General features: G+C 58.3%; 1 protein-coding gene across 1 annotated transcript in view; it reads left to right on the forward strand.

The window, feature by feature from the left end:
- Runx3 (RUNX family transcription factor 3) overlaps positions 1-12,524 on the forward strand; it is a 14,840-nt gene extending 2,316 nt beyond the window's left edge. Inside the window, exons 3-4 of the mRNA XM_055610995.1 lie at positions 6,930-7,079; positions 10,201-12,524. Of these exons, the coding sequence (XP_055466970.1) occupies positions 6,930-7,079; positions 10,201-10,733 (683 nt within the window). The 3' untranslated portion in view covers positions 10,734-12,524. The remainder of the gene's footprint in view (positions 1-6,929; positions 7,080-10,200) is intronic.
- Positions 12,525-16,885: the final 4,361 nt, after the last annotated feature.

Here is a 16,885-nt window from a genome sequence, read left to right on the forward strand (position 1 = left end):
GGGGGGGGGGGGGGGGGGGGGGGGGGGGGCACACTGGTGAGAGCCATTCCAGCCCTAGAGTAAGGTCTGACACCCCTCCCCTTGCCATCTAGAGCTCCAGCAGGTAGCTCTTGGAAAGGGCCCAGAGCTTGACCAAGTGGCCTGAGGAAGCCTCTTTACCTCAGGGTCGCCTCCTCCCAGGCCCTGAACTGCAGCCTCGTTTTTCTTGTCTGAAAAATGGGTTCGCCTAGGCAGTTTCCCAGGCTGACACTGTGCTGAAGCCGTGAATTCATCTGTGCAGGTCACCTAGGGAGGTGATCACAGTCGCCTCAGCCAGGGCAGCGACTGTCCATTCAGGAGACAGCACTGAGGGCCTTCTCTGTGAGGGGGGCTGATCTGTCCTTCCTGCCTGCAGCCCAGTGGCAGTGTGTACATAGCAAAGGACTTGGGGGAGCGGGGAGGGAGGAAAGGCTTCATGGGCCCCTGCTCCCCCCCATCAGTGGGTTCCCCACCTCCCTCAGGAACAGCAGAGAGCCTCATTAGAGGGGCCACGGCTCTGTGCACTGTCCCCCGAGTGGGCTTAGCGTGAACATGCAGCACGTAGGGCCACAGTGGGGCTGGGAGTTGGGGCGAGATAGAGAGGTCGCAGGAGGCCAGGCAGTGCCTGGGGGTCCTGGGGCCCGTGGGAGAGAGAGGAAGTGGCTCAGCCCGCCCAGGAAGCCCCCAGGGGGTCCTCTGCCTCCCTGCTCCTGGTTCCCCAACCTGTCACACCTTAGATGGCCCTTTCAGGAATAAGCTGGCTGGGAGGGGGGGGAAAAACAGGAAGAGGTAGCTGGGGTCGGAGGCTGGGGTTGCTCTGTGACCCAAGACACATTGTATTCCTCTCCGGGCCTTCCTAATAGCTCATTTTTGGAACAGAGCAGAGGAGAGGCGCCATTCTCCAGGTTATCCCATCCATGTTAACTCCTGCCCATGGATGGCCTACCTGGCCCAGAAATCAGAGCTGCTGGTCACTGAGAGACCCTGTATGTACAATCTTATGCAGTGTTTCCATGAACTGACCCTCAGCAGCAGCCCCCCACCCCCAGGTAGAGCCACTGCCTGAGGTGACCTTAGGACCTCCAGGCTAAGTCACAGGCTGGGTGTGTGGGTCTGGGACTTGGCAGGACAGTAAAGTTCCTGACTTTTCACTGTCACACTGGACGTGTCATAACCCTCAGAGACCTGGCAGGCCTATAGCTCTCTGGCTCCCATGCTTTCCCCTTACCCCACTCCCCAACCCCTGTGAAGTCAGCGCCGCTGTGGGTGGGTTGCGCTTCCAGGGATCGGGGAGTCCTGCCTCTCTGAGGCCCAGCTGTGGCTTCTGTGGCCGGGTCGTTCCCCTCTGGTGCCCCGCAGAGCATGTCCAGCCTGCAGCTGGGTGGCCAGCTGGGGCTGAGGCTGCCTCAGTGGCTTCCTGACTGTGTGGCCTCCCAGTCACTGGGGACTGGTTCAAAAGCAGGTCGCTGAGCTGGGTCCAGCGCTGGGAGGCGGTGCAGGGCCTGGCCACACTGGCAATGACCACAGCTTGGGAACACCTAACCCCATCTGCCAGGCTCAGCAGGTACCAAGAGTGTGGGACCCACACACAGCTTCACCCTGCTGGAGGCTGAGGGCGGGACCTGGAAAGCTTCCCTTCCCCTAAAAGCACACAAAGCAGTTTCCACAAATAGTTTCCCAGGCACCTGCCATATCCCTAGCAAGGGACACCACCCTGAACCCCACCTTCTGGTTCCCACCCTCCTGGGCCTCACATTCCAGAGGAGTAAAGGGGAAACAGGTTTTACCGTGACCACGGCCATGCCAAATCTGGCGACGACTCTTTCCTCTCTTAACCCTCTTCCCCAACCCAGCCCCCTCCAGCTGCCAGTCTCTGCCAGGGACACTCCTGCCTCAGGACCTTTGCACGGCTGCTCCCATGGCAGAGTTCCAGCTCTGCCAAGGTTCTTTTCTTTTGCCCTGTCACCCACTTGCTCCCGACCCTGAGGATGCCCACGTGAGCATTTAGTTGATACTCCTTAAATAGGTCAGGAAGACACTAAGTAAATAATTTGTTCATTTTGGCAAAGCTGTAAGGAAGCCATAGTGGGCAGAGGGTGGGCAGGCTGGGATGGCTTCCTGATTGAGGCTCAGTCCTGGGCGGGAAAAATGACCCAATGCTATACCTAGGCCTTGGAGAAAACTTAAATGTGGTGTCATCCCAGGTGTGAAGAAGCTAAGAGAAGGACGCTTGGGTCTAGAGAGACAGCCACACCTGGTCATTCGGTACTCCAGAGCCTAGGAGCACCCGAGTAAGGCCTGGCAGATCCAAGAGAACGTACTCAGCAGGAGGGAAAGGGTTAACCTCAGACCTCCCAGCTCCTCTAATCAGGCCCAGGCCTGGGCTGGAAGCCCAGCTACCTCCCTGCCCCTGGCCCTCTGCCAGCCAGCTTCCCTGCCCAGCCACCGCTGGTTTTCATCTGCTCACAGGGGGCCAATTCACAGCAGACCACCCCAGGCCCGGCACCCGCCTGCCACCCCAGCGGCTGATCCGAGTCCGGTGTAAATCTCCCCACAGGCCGCAGATCAAGCTCAGCAGCAGGCACACAGTGGCTGCTGTGTGTGTGGGTTGCTGAGCAGCCGGCTGCAGGAAGGCTGCTGGGAAGCTCGGGACCAGCCCCGGGCACGGTGGCTGGGACTCACCTTGTTCTCCAGGCCCTGCCTGGCTTTGCCTCTCCCCGAATCCTACCTCCTGCCTTGTGGAGGCCAGACATGGACCTGGCCTCTCGCCAGCCGGAGCCCAGCTCTCCTGTGGGCTAGGCAGGCAGCTCATTGCAGGGTTTAGTATCACCTTGTGACCTTGGCCTTGTGCCTTTCCTTTCCATCTGTGAGCCTGGAGGTGGGGGCTGGGGGGGGGGCAATGGAGCCTCTCAGAGGGCTGTGGCCTTGCAGTTGTATGTGTGGTCCGCCAGGCATAGAAATCCCAACCTCCTTCTCTGCCTGCTTGAGGCACAAGCTAACCCAGACAGATGCTTGGCTTTGGGGGCAGCAGGAACCTGGCAGGTGGAGGCGCCCGTGCTGGCCTGGGGGCAGTAACGGAGTCCCAGCTGGACCACATAATGTATCCCTGGGGAGTCTCCCAGGCCAGGGGCTTTGACCTACCTATGAGGTCAGCTATAGCTCTGATGACCCAGGAATGGGAGGCAGGGCAGGGCAGGGCTGACAGCTCCCCTGCAGGTCAGAGCCTGTGGGCTGTGTACCTCTCAAACCTGACCTCACCTTTAGGGAAGCTCTAGGCTTTTTGTTCCCATTTTACAGAAGGAACAGTGGAGGCCGGGTGGGAGTCAGCAACTTTCCCAGAGCCACCACTGGGGCTCCTGGCCTTGGAGTGGGCTGTCTGAGATCTCCCTCCCTCAGGCAGGGCCCCTGGCACTCACTGGGATCACAGACTCCCTGCCTGAGGTCAGCAGGCCCTAAACTCAGGGGTCCTTCTCCAGACGCCCTTCTTTCCACGAGGATTCCACTTTTACCAGACCCATGTACCCCAGGGACGGGGGTAGGATGGTAACTGATGTACAGATGTGGAAACTGAGGCCCTGGGGAAAGCAGGACTTGGACTGCAGGAGTTGTGTGACTGTGGCTCGACCTGACTTTCAAAGCAAGGCAGAACCCAGCTGGCTTCACCAAGATCCCTGTGTGTGTCCTGGTTAGGTGTTTCTGTTGCTTTAATGAAACACCAGGACCAGAAGCAACTTGGGAAGGGAAGGGCTTGTTTCCTCTTAAGGCTCTCAGGCCACACCCAGCTCTGAGGGCAGGCAGGAACCTGGAGGCAGGAGCTGATGCAGAGGCCATGGAGGAGTGGCTGCTTACTGGCCTGCTCCCCAGGGATGGAGTGTGGCCTGAGAGCTGCAATAGGAAAGCAACTCAGGCATTCTGTGTGCTCCCCTGCCCATGTCCTCCCCGTGCACAGAGCACTTTGGGCTGAGCCCTAACGGCCGCCTCCGGGGAGAAACGGTAGTCAGTTGTCTCATCTGAGCTGTCAGCCCGCCAGTGGCTCTTCCAAGGCACCTGTGCAGTGGGGACATGGTGGTTCTCCTTCATGGAAAGGCCACGGGGGCCAGCAGGGCTGTCCTCCTGCCTCTGCTGTGGGGAGAGCGCCCTCTGCCCAGCAAGCTCCAATTTCTTCTGCTCTCACTGCTTTGGGGGATGTTCATGGGGCTCCTGGGTTGGGCCCAAAGGACAGGAAGCCCTTCTGACAGAGACTGTCCTACACTGAGAAGGACAGAGAGTACAAGAGAGGCTGGGCTAGTAGCAGCAGGAGGCCAGAGCTGCCCACTGCCTCCTTCCTTTCCACAGGGGTAGGGAGGGGCTGGAGGTCAGTCTGACCAATGCTAACTTCTTGTGATTTTTAAGTCAGCGCCACTCTGAGGCAGAGGAAGCTCCGAGAGCAGGCGGTGTGGTGGGGTAAAGGGAGGAAGGGACTGACCCCAAGCACAGGAGGGCGAGACCCCGAGTGGTTGAGGGAACCAGACAGCTCCATGCTCGCACTGTGGGAAAAGGAATGAAAGGCTTTTCTTTTCTGTGGCCCACCTCCTCCCCGGGCACAGGCCCGGCGCTTCTGGCGCTTCCGTTGGGTTCTGCTCCCAGCATGAGGGCCTCAGCCTCGTGGCTCTGAGACTCTCTGGCGCCCTGGCCTCGTGGGGTCAGCAGGCTCCCCTCTGCCTCTCCCTGGAAGTGGGTCCAGCACCGCATAGCCCCTCCTCTCTTCCAGGGAGCCTGCCCTTCACCATGGGTAAGCACCGGGCAAGCCACCGGGGTCCCAGATGGCTGTGCAGCCACAGGGTTCCCTCCGACCAGCGGGCGCTCCAAGGGCAAACAGCACAGAAGCAGCAATGGGCCTGGAGTTAGGGATCTGGGCTGACCTCCTGGTCACCACCCCTGCCTCGGTGTCCTGCTTCGTCATCTGCCCTTCCTCCTGTAGCTCAAGGTGGAATGCGGTGTGATGAGTTTAGGTCCGGGCTATACCTGTTAGGGCCCATCCTTGAGCTGGCCCCAAGCCCCGCTCTCCTTCTGCCGGCCAGGAAAACAGCTATAAACACCCAGTACCCTGTGACTCAGAGCCAGGGGACTTGGCTCATCAGTGACGACAATAGCAGGCCTGAGGTTTCGAACCAGCATTCGTTTGGCCCCCTTGGGCTGCCTTGGAACTTATGGTTGACTGAGACAGCCAGTTCCTTGTACCCAAGCTGCCCTCGGGTCAGCCCTCAGCCCATTTATCCGGTGGGCTTCCTGCCTGTTGAGATGGCTTGGAATTCGTTGTCCCAGCTCATCCACATGTCCAGTAGCCTCAGAGCTGGGCTTTGACACTTCTGCTAAGCCTGAAACTACACCAGAGCACCATACCAAACAGCCATCCTTAGTGAGCCACAAGCTCCTCCTCCTGCCCAGTTCCCAGCCACCTACCTGTCTTGTCACAGACTTGCCCAGACCTCGGAGTCTGCAGTACCAACTCCCGGTGTCCCCAGGCCTCGCTTTCCCCTTCAATTCCTAGAGCTGCAGGGAGGTGGCAGCTATGGCCAAACATACATGAGCAGGAGCTCTGAGATCCACGGGTCCCAGAACCTTAAGGTCCCACCTTCAAAATCAAGAGTCAGGCTGTTTCCATCGCTTCCTCAGGTCTCTCGTCCACCCCAGGGGTGGTCAGTCAGTGGTCCTGTCGTGCTTTTCAGGCCCTGGGCTCATGCGTCCAGCTTCAGACAGAACAGTGAAAGACCCAGCGGTACTAACCCACCTTTCTGTCAGTCTAGAGAAGTTCACGTCACTCCAGACCCAAAGACTCAAGCAAACTTCTCATGCTGAACATCCGCCTTACACGTACCTGTCAGGTCCAGGTTTAGGGAGCCCTGCCATCTTGACACTGACACGCTGCGTGACCTCAGACAAGCCTCCACGGGTCTCTGAGCCACAGTCCCGATTTTCAGAGAGAAAGCCTGGAGGCAGAAGGATCTAGTGTTTGGGCGTTAGGCAGAGGTGTCAGACGGGAGGTGTGAGCTTGTATGGGGCCAAAGGAGACATTCAGAATCACTCTCAAGGAAAGGAATGGGGGCCAGGGCAGCTATACCCCCTAGGGAGTGTGACAAGCAAGCCCATGGGACATCCAGTGATATGGCTTTTCTTATCCTACTCGCGAGCTCTTCCAGATGTGGCAGTGAGGGCATTTCAGAGAGGCTGGCCACTGTCCCTGCTTCACAGTGAGGGATCTGAGCTCCCAGGAGTGTCCCTCCAAGAGAAAGTAGCAGAATAACACAGCCAGGCTGAGACCGTTCTAGAAAGTTCCATGAATGGAGTCTTCCTCTGAGTTTACACAAACCCCAAAGGAGACTGGGGAGGGAACCTCTGAGAGCTGGTGAGGACGGGCCCTTGCTGGCAAAGGGCCTCGGTGTTGGAGAAATGAGAGACGTGTGCGGGCACTTGGTGTCTCTCTCACGTGCCTCTCAGCAGGTGCACAGCCAGCCCGGGGCTCCTGCACAGACGGTGGCTGTGCGGAGGGTATTGGAGAGGGCAGGCAGTCTCCTGCATCTCCGCCAAGTGCCCTGGTCCCTTGGCCCTGTGTCTGGGCAGGGACCAGAGCCTGTATATCTCAAATGACCACGCCTCTGCCCTCCTTCCTGAGGCCCCTGTCAGACTGTGTTGGGGACACTGAGGTAGTTCAGAGCTTAACATCTCAGGATGCTGGTCCAGTCAGAGCCCAGGGTGTGAGGTAAGGGTGATGGTTCTGAGGAGAGATCAGGGAGCCTGAGGCGGCACATGGCCACGGTCTCTGTCCTGTTCAGAAAACCAGACAGTTCCACAGAGGCCTAAGTTAGACTCCAGGGAGAACTTCCCAGCAGGCAAGGCATTGTAGTGCCTGATGGGCTCTCTGCGCTCCGCAGGGCACCGGCAGAAGATAGAAGACCAGACCAAGGCCTTCCCCGACCGCTTCGGAGACCTGCGCATGCGCGTAACACCCAGCACACCCAGCCCCCGGGTCTCTCTCAGCACCACAAGCCACTTCAGCAGCCAGGCCCAGACCCCAATCCAAGGTAAGGAAGAACAGAGACCTGTGGGGAGCAGATGGAGCGGGGTGGGCGAGGACCCAGGATGTGGTCCAGCTACCCCAGGCCAAGTCCCTGGGGAAGATGGCGCCCCCTCTGTTTATTGGTGGCCCGCTGCGGCAGTCTGCAGTCTACACTTGCAGGCCCCCTGAGGGCTTCTTTGTACCAGGCCCTTGCCCGTTCGCTCAGCAAAGCTTACTGACTCATGCACAGTGCCTGACCCCGGGATAAGTCTGAGCAGATGTGGGCAGCCCTCCTTCTGAAGCTCATTATTCCCTGGTGACGTGAAGTTAATCCTGTGGTGTCCGTAGAGCCGTGGTCACCGTGACCCCGCTGTATACACACCCCTGCCACCTCAGCTTTCTCACGGTGAGGAAGGATAGGGTGGGCTGAGTGCTATTCACGACACAAAAATAGGGTGCTACGGGGTGCCAGCGCCGCCTGGCCAGTCTCTCTACCCGGAGTCAAATGACTAGAGAGCCCTGGGCCTGTCCCCATTGCTCAGATGAGGCAAGCCAGGCTGGGAGCAGATCTCTCTGAGGCCTGTTGGTCCAGAACAGGTGCTTGGCCGGCCCCACGGCAGGCAGGCAGGCATTGTACTTCTTCGAGGAGGTTAATGTCGCCGGCACTGGCCAGGCAGGGGCAGATGCCAAGCCACAGAGGCCAGAGGGCTAGCTGCTGCCCTGTGTGGTACCTGTCCCTTCTGCTCTCCAGTGCTGGCTCGGGGCCACCATGACAGATGAGTGAATTGATGCTGGAGAAGGTTGAGGCCGCCCTTGGGCCACAACCTTGGCCTTCTGGTGGCCAAGTCCAAAGTCTCCCTGGCCTGTCCCTAGGAGGGGACTTTCCAAAGGCCCAAGAAGGGCCCGAACATGAGGGCCAGACTCAGCTACACGCTGGCACCCCCCTGCCCTGCCTTCTGCTCTTCTCCACACCGGTCTTTCCATGGGGAGGCATTGCCGGGAACACCAACCACGTGCTCTGGGCGTGACACAGTGACACCCACTCAGTAAGTGCCGCTCATGCCCGGCCTTGTCCAGGAGTTTGCCCTTGGCCCAACCCCACAGGCCGGAACCTACAGAGCCTAAAAGGATAGAACCGAGCCAGGGACACCCCAGAGCCCACCAGGGTGAAAAGATCACATGCTCTCCCCGTCACAGTGAGAGGGTGTGGTCATCGGACTCAGTGTTCCCAGGAGCCAGAATTGGCCTCCCCACCCATCTGGGCCTCACCTAGCCAGCGTGGCATGGATGGCCAGTCCTTCCTTTACTGCATCCTGAGATGGGAGTCTTCGGCTCCATGTTTGCTCCAACTGGCCCTTTGGCGCTCAGGAGAGGACCCTGGATACCCACAGCAGGGACGAAGCACGTCCTTGGCCATCTGGTGGACGTGACCAGTTCTCGCTCTGCGTTGCACCGGCTGTGTGGTCTTCGGCCAGTCGCCTGACGTCTCTGAACCCATGTTTTCTCATTCATAAACTGCAAAGAGGCTCCCGCCGCAGAGAGGCTTTGGCAGGCTCAGGTGTGAAGAGGCACACTCTTGGGTCCTTCCTCCTGGTGGGACGAGGTCCCAGAGATTGCCCTAGGATGCCCCATCACTGTCCTCAGTGCCCATTAACCGCTTTGACCCCTAGCTTTGGTCACTGCCGGCAATGCCAAGGCCCGGGTCCCCCCTGCTGCAGACACCCACAATGGGGTCTTCTCACAGCTCAAAGGGCTCATTCAGCTGCACACAGCAGCTGGGGCAATTTGGGGAAAATAAACATTTGCCTGCCCTGCTGCTGGCTGTTTGATGGTGGCCCCGGCGGCTCAGATTTCCTGAGGCCGTGAGGCCGTGAAGCCGTGGGCACGGGAGTTTGAGGAATCTGCCCAGGGTCTGAGGGGATAGCTGGGTCAGGTCCTTTCCCGCCACCCTGGAGGAGAAGTGGGAGCAGTGAGGAGACGGGCGGTGGGCGCAGTGGCAGCTCCGAACATCCCAGGCGCTCCTCTGCGGTGCCACAGTCCCGCCCTCCCATCCCAGCTCTTGTCTGCTCTGCTTTGAGAACAGGGTCCCGCATCGGCGGGCATCGGTGCCCAGCATCCCCTCTTCGGGGCTCTTGCACGTCTATGGGCTTCAGGTACTTCTCCCTCACAAGCCTCAAGACACACTGACCAGCCAGGGCTTCCCAGCGGAAAGCTCCAGCAGCCTGCCCCTTGCCTTTTCTCTCTCCCTGGACCCAGGGGCAGCCCTTCATGGCAACCCCCAGCCAGGACCAGAGACCCAGGGAGGACCCTTGAAACCTTGAGCAGAGCCCAGGAAGCCTAGGAAGGTCTTGGTGACGGCCAGAGGGCCCACTGAGAATAGACACCAACCCTGCTGGCCTGGGGAGAGGGCTTCCCTGGCCTTTCATCCATGATGAAGGAGACAAAAAGTGAGGCTTAGCAGACTCAGGTCCTGGGTCACTACTTGGGACTATTCCCTGCCCACTGCTGCCAGGGTATGAGGAGGGGCCCCAAGCCAGGGTTTTATCTTATCAGGGTCCCAAGCCAGCCACTTCTGGGTACCTAGAGCAATAGGTGTGACCATCAGGTAGTGCCAGCCTGCAGGGCAACCTTGGGGGAGGGGCATAGGCTCAGGAAGTGAGGGTGAGGATGAGAAGAGCCCCTACAGCCAGGACCCCACTCTACCTACCCACCTACACTCGCAGAGAGGGAGAGAGACAGAGACAGAGACATCCCAGCAGAGGACAGAGGCCTTCTGGGACATTCCAGTACTTTCTGTGCATGAGTGGGAGAATCAGCTTTTCTCTATCGCTGCCTCAGTTTCTTCCTCTTCGGAGGCAAGGCCCAGGTCCCAATCTCATGGAGACCCCGGAGACCCTTGATCTTGCCAGCTCTTCAGAGTGAGCTGGTGGGAGTCTTGTCTGGTGCCTGCCGGAGCAGGCTGGGAGAGACACACAGGAGGAAGGAGGGCTGTCCCCTTTGCTTTGGCCGGGAGGTTCACTCCCGCGGGATCCCTGCACGGCCCGGCCCAGGCCGAGGAAGTGATCCCCAGCGGGGTCACCCCACAGTGGGAGAGGACCCACGACAGTGCTGGCCTGCTCATCTGACCTCCATCTTGCTGTCCCCAGGCTCCTCAGACCTGAACCCCTTCTCGGACCCGCGCCAGTTCGACCGCTCCTTCCCCACGCTGCAGAGTCTCACAGAGAGCCGCTTTCCGGACCCCAGGATGCACTACCCGGGCGCCATGTCCGCCGCCTTCCCCTACAGCGCCACGCCGTCGGGCACCAGCCTGGGGAGCCTGAGCGTCGCGGGCATGCCGGCCAGCAGCCGCTTCCACCACACCTACCTCCCGCCGCCCTACCCCGGGGCCCCGCAGAGCCAGAGCGGGCCCTTCCAGGCCAACCCCGCGCCCTACCACCTCTTCTACGGCGCCTCCTCCGGCTCCTACCAGTTCTCCATGGCAGCCGCGGGCGGCGGCGAGCGCTCGCCCACCCGCATGCTCACCTCCTGCCCCAGCGGCGCCTCGGTGTCCGCGGGCAACCTCATGAACCCCAGCCTGGGCCAGGCCGACGGCGTGGAGGCCGACGGCAGCCACAGCAACTCACCCACGGCCCTGAGCACCCCGGGCCGCATGGACGAGGCCGTGTGGCGGCCCTACTGAGCACCCTGGAGACTTGCGGGCCGCCCGGACCGTCCAGCCCCTACAGGAAAAAAACAGACTTTGGCCTGGTCCCAGGGACCAGAGCTGGTGATGGCTCCCAGAGCTCTGTCCAGCCTCGAGTTTGAACAGAGGGAGGATGTGGGGACCTCCCACAGGACACTGCCCCAGCCCAGACCCTGTCCCTCTCCCTGCCCCACCCAGGGTCATCCCCTGAGTCAAAGGCTACCCCTGCCCACCCCAGGGACCAGCCCTCTCTCTCTCTCTCTGCAGCCATACACGTCCAATCAACTGGAAACCCCAATCCCTGAGATGGCGTCACTCCCCTGTAGAGGAGGAGGGCCCAGGGCACACCCACATCAGCCCCAACTTGACTTCCCCACGATGCCAGGCAAGCAGCCCCTGACCAGCTCTAGCTTAGCTGAGGACGATAGGCTGCCGAGCAGGCTCCTCCCTGATGGCAGGTCCCTAAAGCGAGGAAGGCCTCAGCGCCTACAAGTGCATTCCAGCCCGAAGAGCCCCGGGGACAGAGAGGTCCTGGCAGAAAGTCTTAACTGTGAGGATGGATGGGGTCTTGCCTCACGACCCACAGCCCCGTTCCCAACTTGTTAGCACCGAGAAGCAAACAACCCTGACAGTGCCCATCCTCCACTAAGTGTCTCCGTCAAGCATTTTAAATCAAGGTCTCTGACAGGCGAAGTTCTGTGTCTATGAAAGCCTCCCGCCATTCACACCTCATATTCCTCACAGAAGGGACCAAAAGCTGGAGGAGTTGTGTGGGGGCTCTGGGGAGTGGTGTCCAAGCAGAGGTCAGAGGGCATCGTGAGATCTGGCAGATGGGAAGGGAGGCCGTGGCCTCGAGCTTGGATTATGGGAATTGTGGGAGGTTGGTGGGATGGGTTAAAAAGTTCTTAACCAGAGCTGGCCCACAGGTGTTTTTTTAAACTGCGTGAGCCACATCCTCTGTGGCCACTGAACCCTCCTCTTCAAGGTTCCTTAGGGACGATCTCTGTCACAGTGCTTGGCCTTCTCCCGTTGCCCGTCCCTGTATCAGCTACATACACACTCTGGCAGGTCAGGGAGTCCTGACAGTCCTGGGCGGATACCTCCCGTTACAGTTTCCTTTGTCCCACCCTCACTGGGGAGGAAATTCTATCTCTTGGAAGTAGCTGAGGTAACTTTCCAGCTCTCCTCACCCAGAGGGGCCTCCTTGCCTCTTCTCAGGAAGCAGCTCTAACCCATTACTCTCCTACCTGCTTTGCTACCGGTCCATGGTGTGGACTGTGTCAGCTCACCAAGGAAGGTACTTTCAGGATCCCAGCGCCTACCACCGTGTAAACCACCCCAGACAGCTACCCTTCCTGATACCCAAACGCAGACGGAGATTTAAAAAAATCACCACCACCAGCCCCCACCCCCTTCCTGGTCATCGCTATTCTTTCCCACCCCTGACTAACAGTGACAGCTGAATCTGTTGTTGGTCCCACGGTGAATATAAGCTGTTTAAAAACAAACAAAAAAACAAATGGGTCCTCATTTGTAAGGCTACTTTAAAGTGCTACTTGAAAGCACTGGCTAGAAAGAAAAGCACAAGGAGGCCGAGGGGTTGATACAATGTTACCGAGCGAGCGTGGGTTGGGCACCGGTCTTTTGTAACATTGCTGCCCTGAGGCACCCTACCTGCTGTGAGCGGGTCTTCCTGAGGCAGGCTGAGAGCTGAGGGGCACCGGAGGGCCTGCTTTGCACTATCGGCTGCTTGGTGTGTTTGTTGTTGGTTTTTTTTTTTAATGCACAACTTGCTTGTACAGTCCAACTGCCCATCTTGGGTACTATTTAACTGTAAAATGAAAACTGTATTTGTTACAATAATATAACAGATGGCTTGAAGGACCCCGTGTCAGGCTTCTGAAGTTACAAAGGTGGGCAAGAGATGAGGGAGGGGGCTGGACATGGTTGAGCTGGTTGTGTGGGTGCTACACCCCCCCCCCGGGCTGGGGAGGCCTCCATCCATCAGGGTGGCTACCAAGGACCCCGGCTCATGAACCTGTGGAAGACCACCTTCCTGGATGGGCTGGGACCCCGAACATCCGATGGGCCTTCAAGATTACATTGACCCTCTTTCCCTCAGCTGTCTGTGTCCATCGCGCAGACTCGGTAGCCACTGCAGGGTCCTATCTGACACCTAGAGATACAGATTGGGGGAGGGACAGGTTGAGGGAGCAGCCAGCCACCCCAATGATCACGTTTGGAGTCAGGTCCTCTCTAGGATGGGTGGTGAAGACATTCCCAGAATGAGAGACCCTACGGGGATAAAGACGCCCCTGGGGAGCCCCTATGAGGTAGACACACCCCTCGCCCCTCTGGCATCTGCTCGGTGACACACTGGCAGCAGAGGAGACAGGGCTGCAAGGCGGTCATTCAGAGATGAGGTCATTCTGACCAGCAAAGAGAGCTGCCATGGGCTCCACGGCTCCCTGGAACTGGTAGTTGCCAAGCTGAGGCCAGAGCCTGAAACAGGAGTCTGTGGATGGTGTGGGGAGCTGGCTTGCTAACCCCTTTCTACCCTTCCATCAGGGAGGCCTGGAACCGCACCGCCAACCTGTGCCTGACTGGACGGGACAGACAGACAGATTTTCATAAGACAGATGTGGCTCTGTGACTGTCATTTCAGAGTTCCAAGACCTTGCCGAGTTGTGTCTAACAGGAAGTTCTTGTTTTCCTAGCTTAGACCCTGGACCCTTTTTTACCCAGCAGCACCTCTGTCCCACAGGTACAGATGTCCTACAGGTACGTCTCCGGGTACACCCTGGGTGGGTCACCCAGTAGGATCTTTCCCTGGGTTAGAACAAACCTGGAAGTGTCTTCACAGCGCACACGCTTCTATCTGGCTTGTCTGAGGGTGGACCTGCAGGTGGCCCCTACAACTCCAGAGCTAAACCCCCCGACTTTAACTCCTGTCACCTACATCCCGCTTGTCAAAAGGAAACAGACCAGAAGTCAAGGGCCCTGGCGGGACGAAACCAGTGCAGTTACCTCTGCGGCCTGTAGGTGGCGGCAGGAGAGACTTCGAGACGGCAGAGCGGGAAGCAGCCATTGGTTGCCCCGTCAAACCACAACTCCCCACCTTAGCCCCCTGCTTTGGAGAGGACGCTGTTAGGGAGAGCTCCGCAGCCTAGGGCGAGTCGAGTCGCTCTTGCCCTGCCCGGGGCTTCCTCATCCTGCAGGGGCAGTGACGGTAGCAGCTTCCTGTCCCTGCCCCTCACAGCCACCCTGCTGGTCACATGTACCAGATGGTAGCGTGGTCACAGACCCTGAGCTCCTAGGCGCCACGGTGACAGTGACACGCAAGGAAGAGCTGAGTTCTGGGTAGGAAGCCAAGCCCCAGTTAGGGGGAGTCAGAGGGTCCGAAACTGCCAGCCCAGGTGAGGGGGCCAATCTGCTGCCAGCCCGGAAGTCCTCATGGCTCATCTGACAGCCCAAGGAACCCACTGCCGTGATGGTCCGCGTCTGGCTTAGCGGCAAACTGGGAGGCAGCTCCCAGGAAGGCCCCAACCCTGCGACGTCAGGCCTGGGATGGCTTTGACTCTTGTCCTGAAAAGCGCACATCCTGTCTGGGCCAAGGGGAGACAGGTCTGGATGAGCCCACGCTGTGGGACATGAGGACAGGACCTGACACGGACCCGGATCTGCCCCCCTTCTCAAGCAGCACCCCTCCCTGCCTCAGACCGAACTCCTGCAAACAGCCAGAGTCCCAGCATGGGCCCTGCGCCCCACACCTCGCCTCGGAGCCCTTGAGTGGCTCCGTTCATCTCAGGGTCATAAATGAAATGAGCTGTCAAAGGAGCCGAGTGTGAGAACCCTCTCTGGCAGAGACCCAGACCGCCCCCCCCACTCCTCCCCATGGGGCCTTGCGGAGTGCGGGTGAGGGCCCGTGGCCCCCCAATATCCGCTGCTACACCTGTGTGGTCCAGGCCAGGGGAGTCTGGGAAGCCGGATTCCAAGCTTCCTATTTTTAGTTCGCAACCAAGAGTGGGCTGTTTGTTTTATATATTTCTATCCATCACGGAGTGCCTGCCTGAGCCAGCCGGGAATGCAAAGGGGTGGTGGCCCGGCTACTTCCCTGCTGTGCCCCAGTGCCGGAAACGGCCAAGACTCCCCGGTACACTAGCTGGTGGGTGGCTGCCATTGGCCACACAGCCCACTGCTTCTGCGGACGGTTTCTTCGAGGCTCTGGCCTCAGCTCTTTCAGTCATTCCCCGGGTCCCGTCTGCAGATGAACAAGTCACGGCAAAACAAAGTACTCCTCTCCAGGCAGAAGGACAGGACAGCAGGTTGTAGCAGGCACAAAGGGCTGCTCGGAGGAGGCGTCTCTCTCCCCCTCAGACAAGAGGGAAAGGGGAGATCACTGGACAGGTGGGACGGCCTTCTCCATCCGGGAGGGTCTCGTGTATACAGGTCTGGGGGGTCGGCTTGGGATTGAGCTGGAAAGGAGGGTGGGGAAGGGGAGCCGGCCCTGGTCATGGGGTGCTGGGAAGCCAAGCTGAGGGGTGTCAGGAAGAGAGTGAGAGAAACGTGTTTGCAGGCCTCCCAGCGGTCTGAGCTCAGGAAAGGGAAGCTGTGAGCTAAGAAGCAGGAAGAGCAAGACGATCCCTGAGGTCGCAGAAAGGACTCCATGTCATGGCCACGGTCCAGTTTAGACGAGCTCGAATCGTGCAGTTTTGGCTGTCCTGGAACTTGCTACCTAGACCCAGCTGTCCTCGAACTCTCCCACCATGCCTGGCCAGGGTGAATGGCGTTTAGCGGAGCCATTGGAACGAGGTTGGAGGAGCAGTCGTTGTTCCCACTCAGTTCTTTCGGGATTTCCTCAACCCTATCTCAGCATCCACATCGGAGGCCTCTGGCTGCAGCCAAGGTCCCGGCACCGCAGCCTGGTCCAGCCGTACACTCTCCTCCGGAGACTGGGAACATGAGGTTAGGAGATCGAAGTCCCAGGTCTCATGTGGCCCAGGCTGGCTTTGAGCTCCAGATCCTCCGCCTCCCAAGTGCTGAGCTCACAGGTGTGCACCACACCTGCTGAATAGTGCCTTCTAAAGTGACATCAAATAATTCTTATTCATGGAAGGAAAAAAAAATAGAGCAATACAGATTCCTAAGGGAACATAAGAAAACCTACTGATAATTTCATTCCCTCCAAAAGCGGAAGGTGAGCACTTGGACTATTTCGAGTTTTCTCACACTCAGGCCTTTGTTGTTTATTTTTGTTAATTTAATTTGTTTTTATTAATTACAGTTTATTCACTTTGTATCCCAGCTGTAGCCCCCCCAATCCCACCCACCCACCCTCCCTCTTTTTCTCCTATGCCCCTCCCCCAATCCAATGACAGGGGAGTTCCTCCTCCCCTCTTTGTCATTTATTAAATATATTAATACTTAAGAAAAAAATCTTTCTAGCCATTCACACTACTCGAAATTTATCGATGAAATTTCAAACTAGATAAAGAGCCAGGCACAGGGGCTCACCCAGCCAGCACTCAGGAGGCAGAGGCAGGTAGATCTCTGTGGGTTCGTAGCCAGCCTGGTCTACAGAGCGAGTTTCAGTTTCCCATAGATCGAGTCTTCAAAGTCAAAAGCCAGTGCCTCAAGGGGGTTAACGCCAGCGCTGTAGGGAAGCGAGGCCATTCTCAGGATCCCGTGTTGTGCCTTCCATGACATAATTTTTCTATAAAAGCCATCATCAGAGGAGAAAGGGGGAAGTAGAAATGAGAAAAAAAAACGTCTTTTCTTAAAAGCAGAAGTGGGAAGAGCTCAAGCCTGAGGATGAGGCTCCACAGAGCAGCATCTGCCTGGTGTATGTATGTTAGGCCTCACTCCACACCCAGCCCCACACGAGCCAGGCACGGGGGCTCAGGCCTGTAATGGGAGGTAGCTTGTGGGAGGTAGGAGTAGGGGGAGCAGGAATTCAAGGTCTCTTCAGGTGCACTGACCTGGAGACCAGCCTGGGCTACATGAAACCCTGTCTAAAAAAAAAAAGGAAGAAAAGAAGAGAAGATAGAGATAGATAGATGATACATAGGTTGATAGAAAAATAGATAAATAGATGGATGGATAGATAGATAGATAGATAGATAGATAGATAGATAGATAGATAGATAGAT

This window comes from Psammomys obesus, unplaced genomic scaffold (genome assembly GCF_907164565.1).
Source record: "Psammomys obesus unplaced genomic scaffold, mPsaObe1.curated_primary_1811, whole genome shotgun sequence".
NCBI classification, from domain to species: Eukaryota; Metazoa; Chordata; class Mammalia; order Rodentia; family Muridae; genus Psammomys; species Psammomys obesus.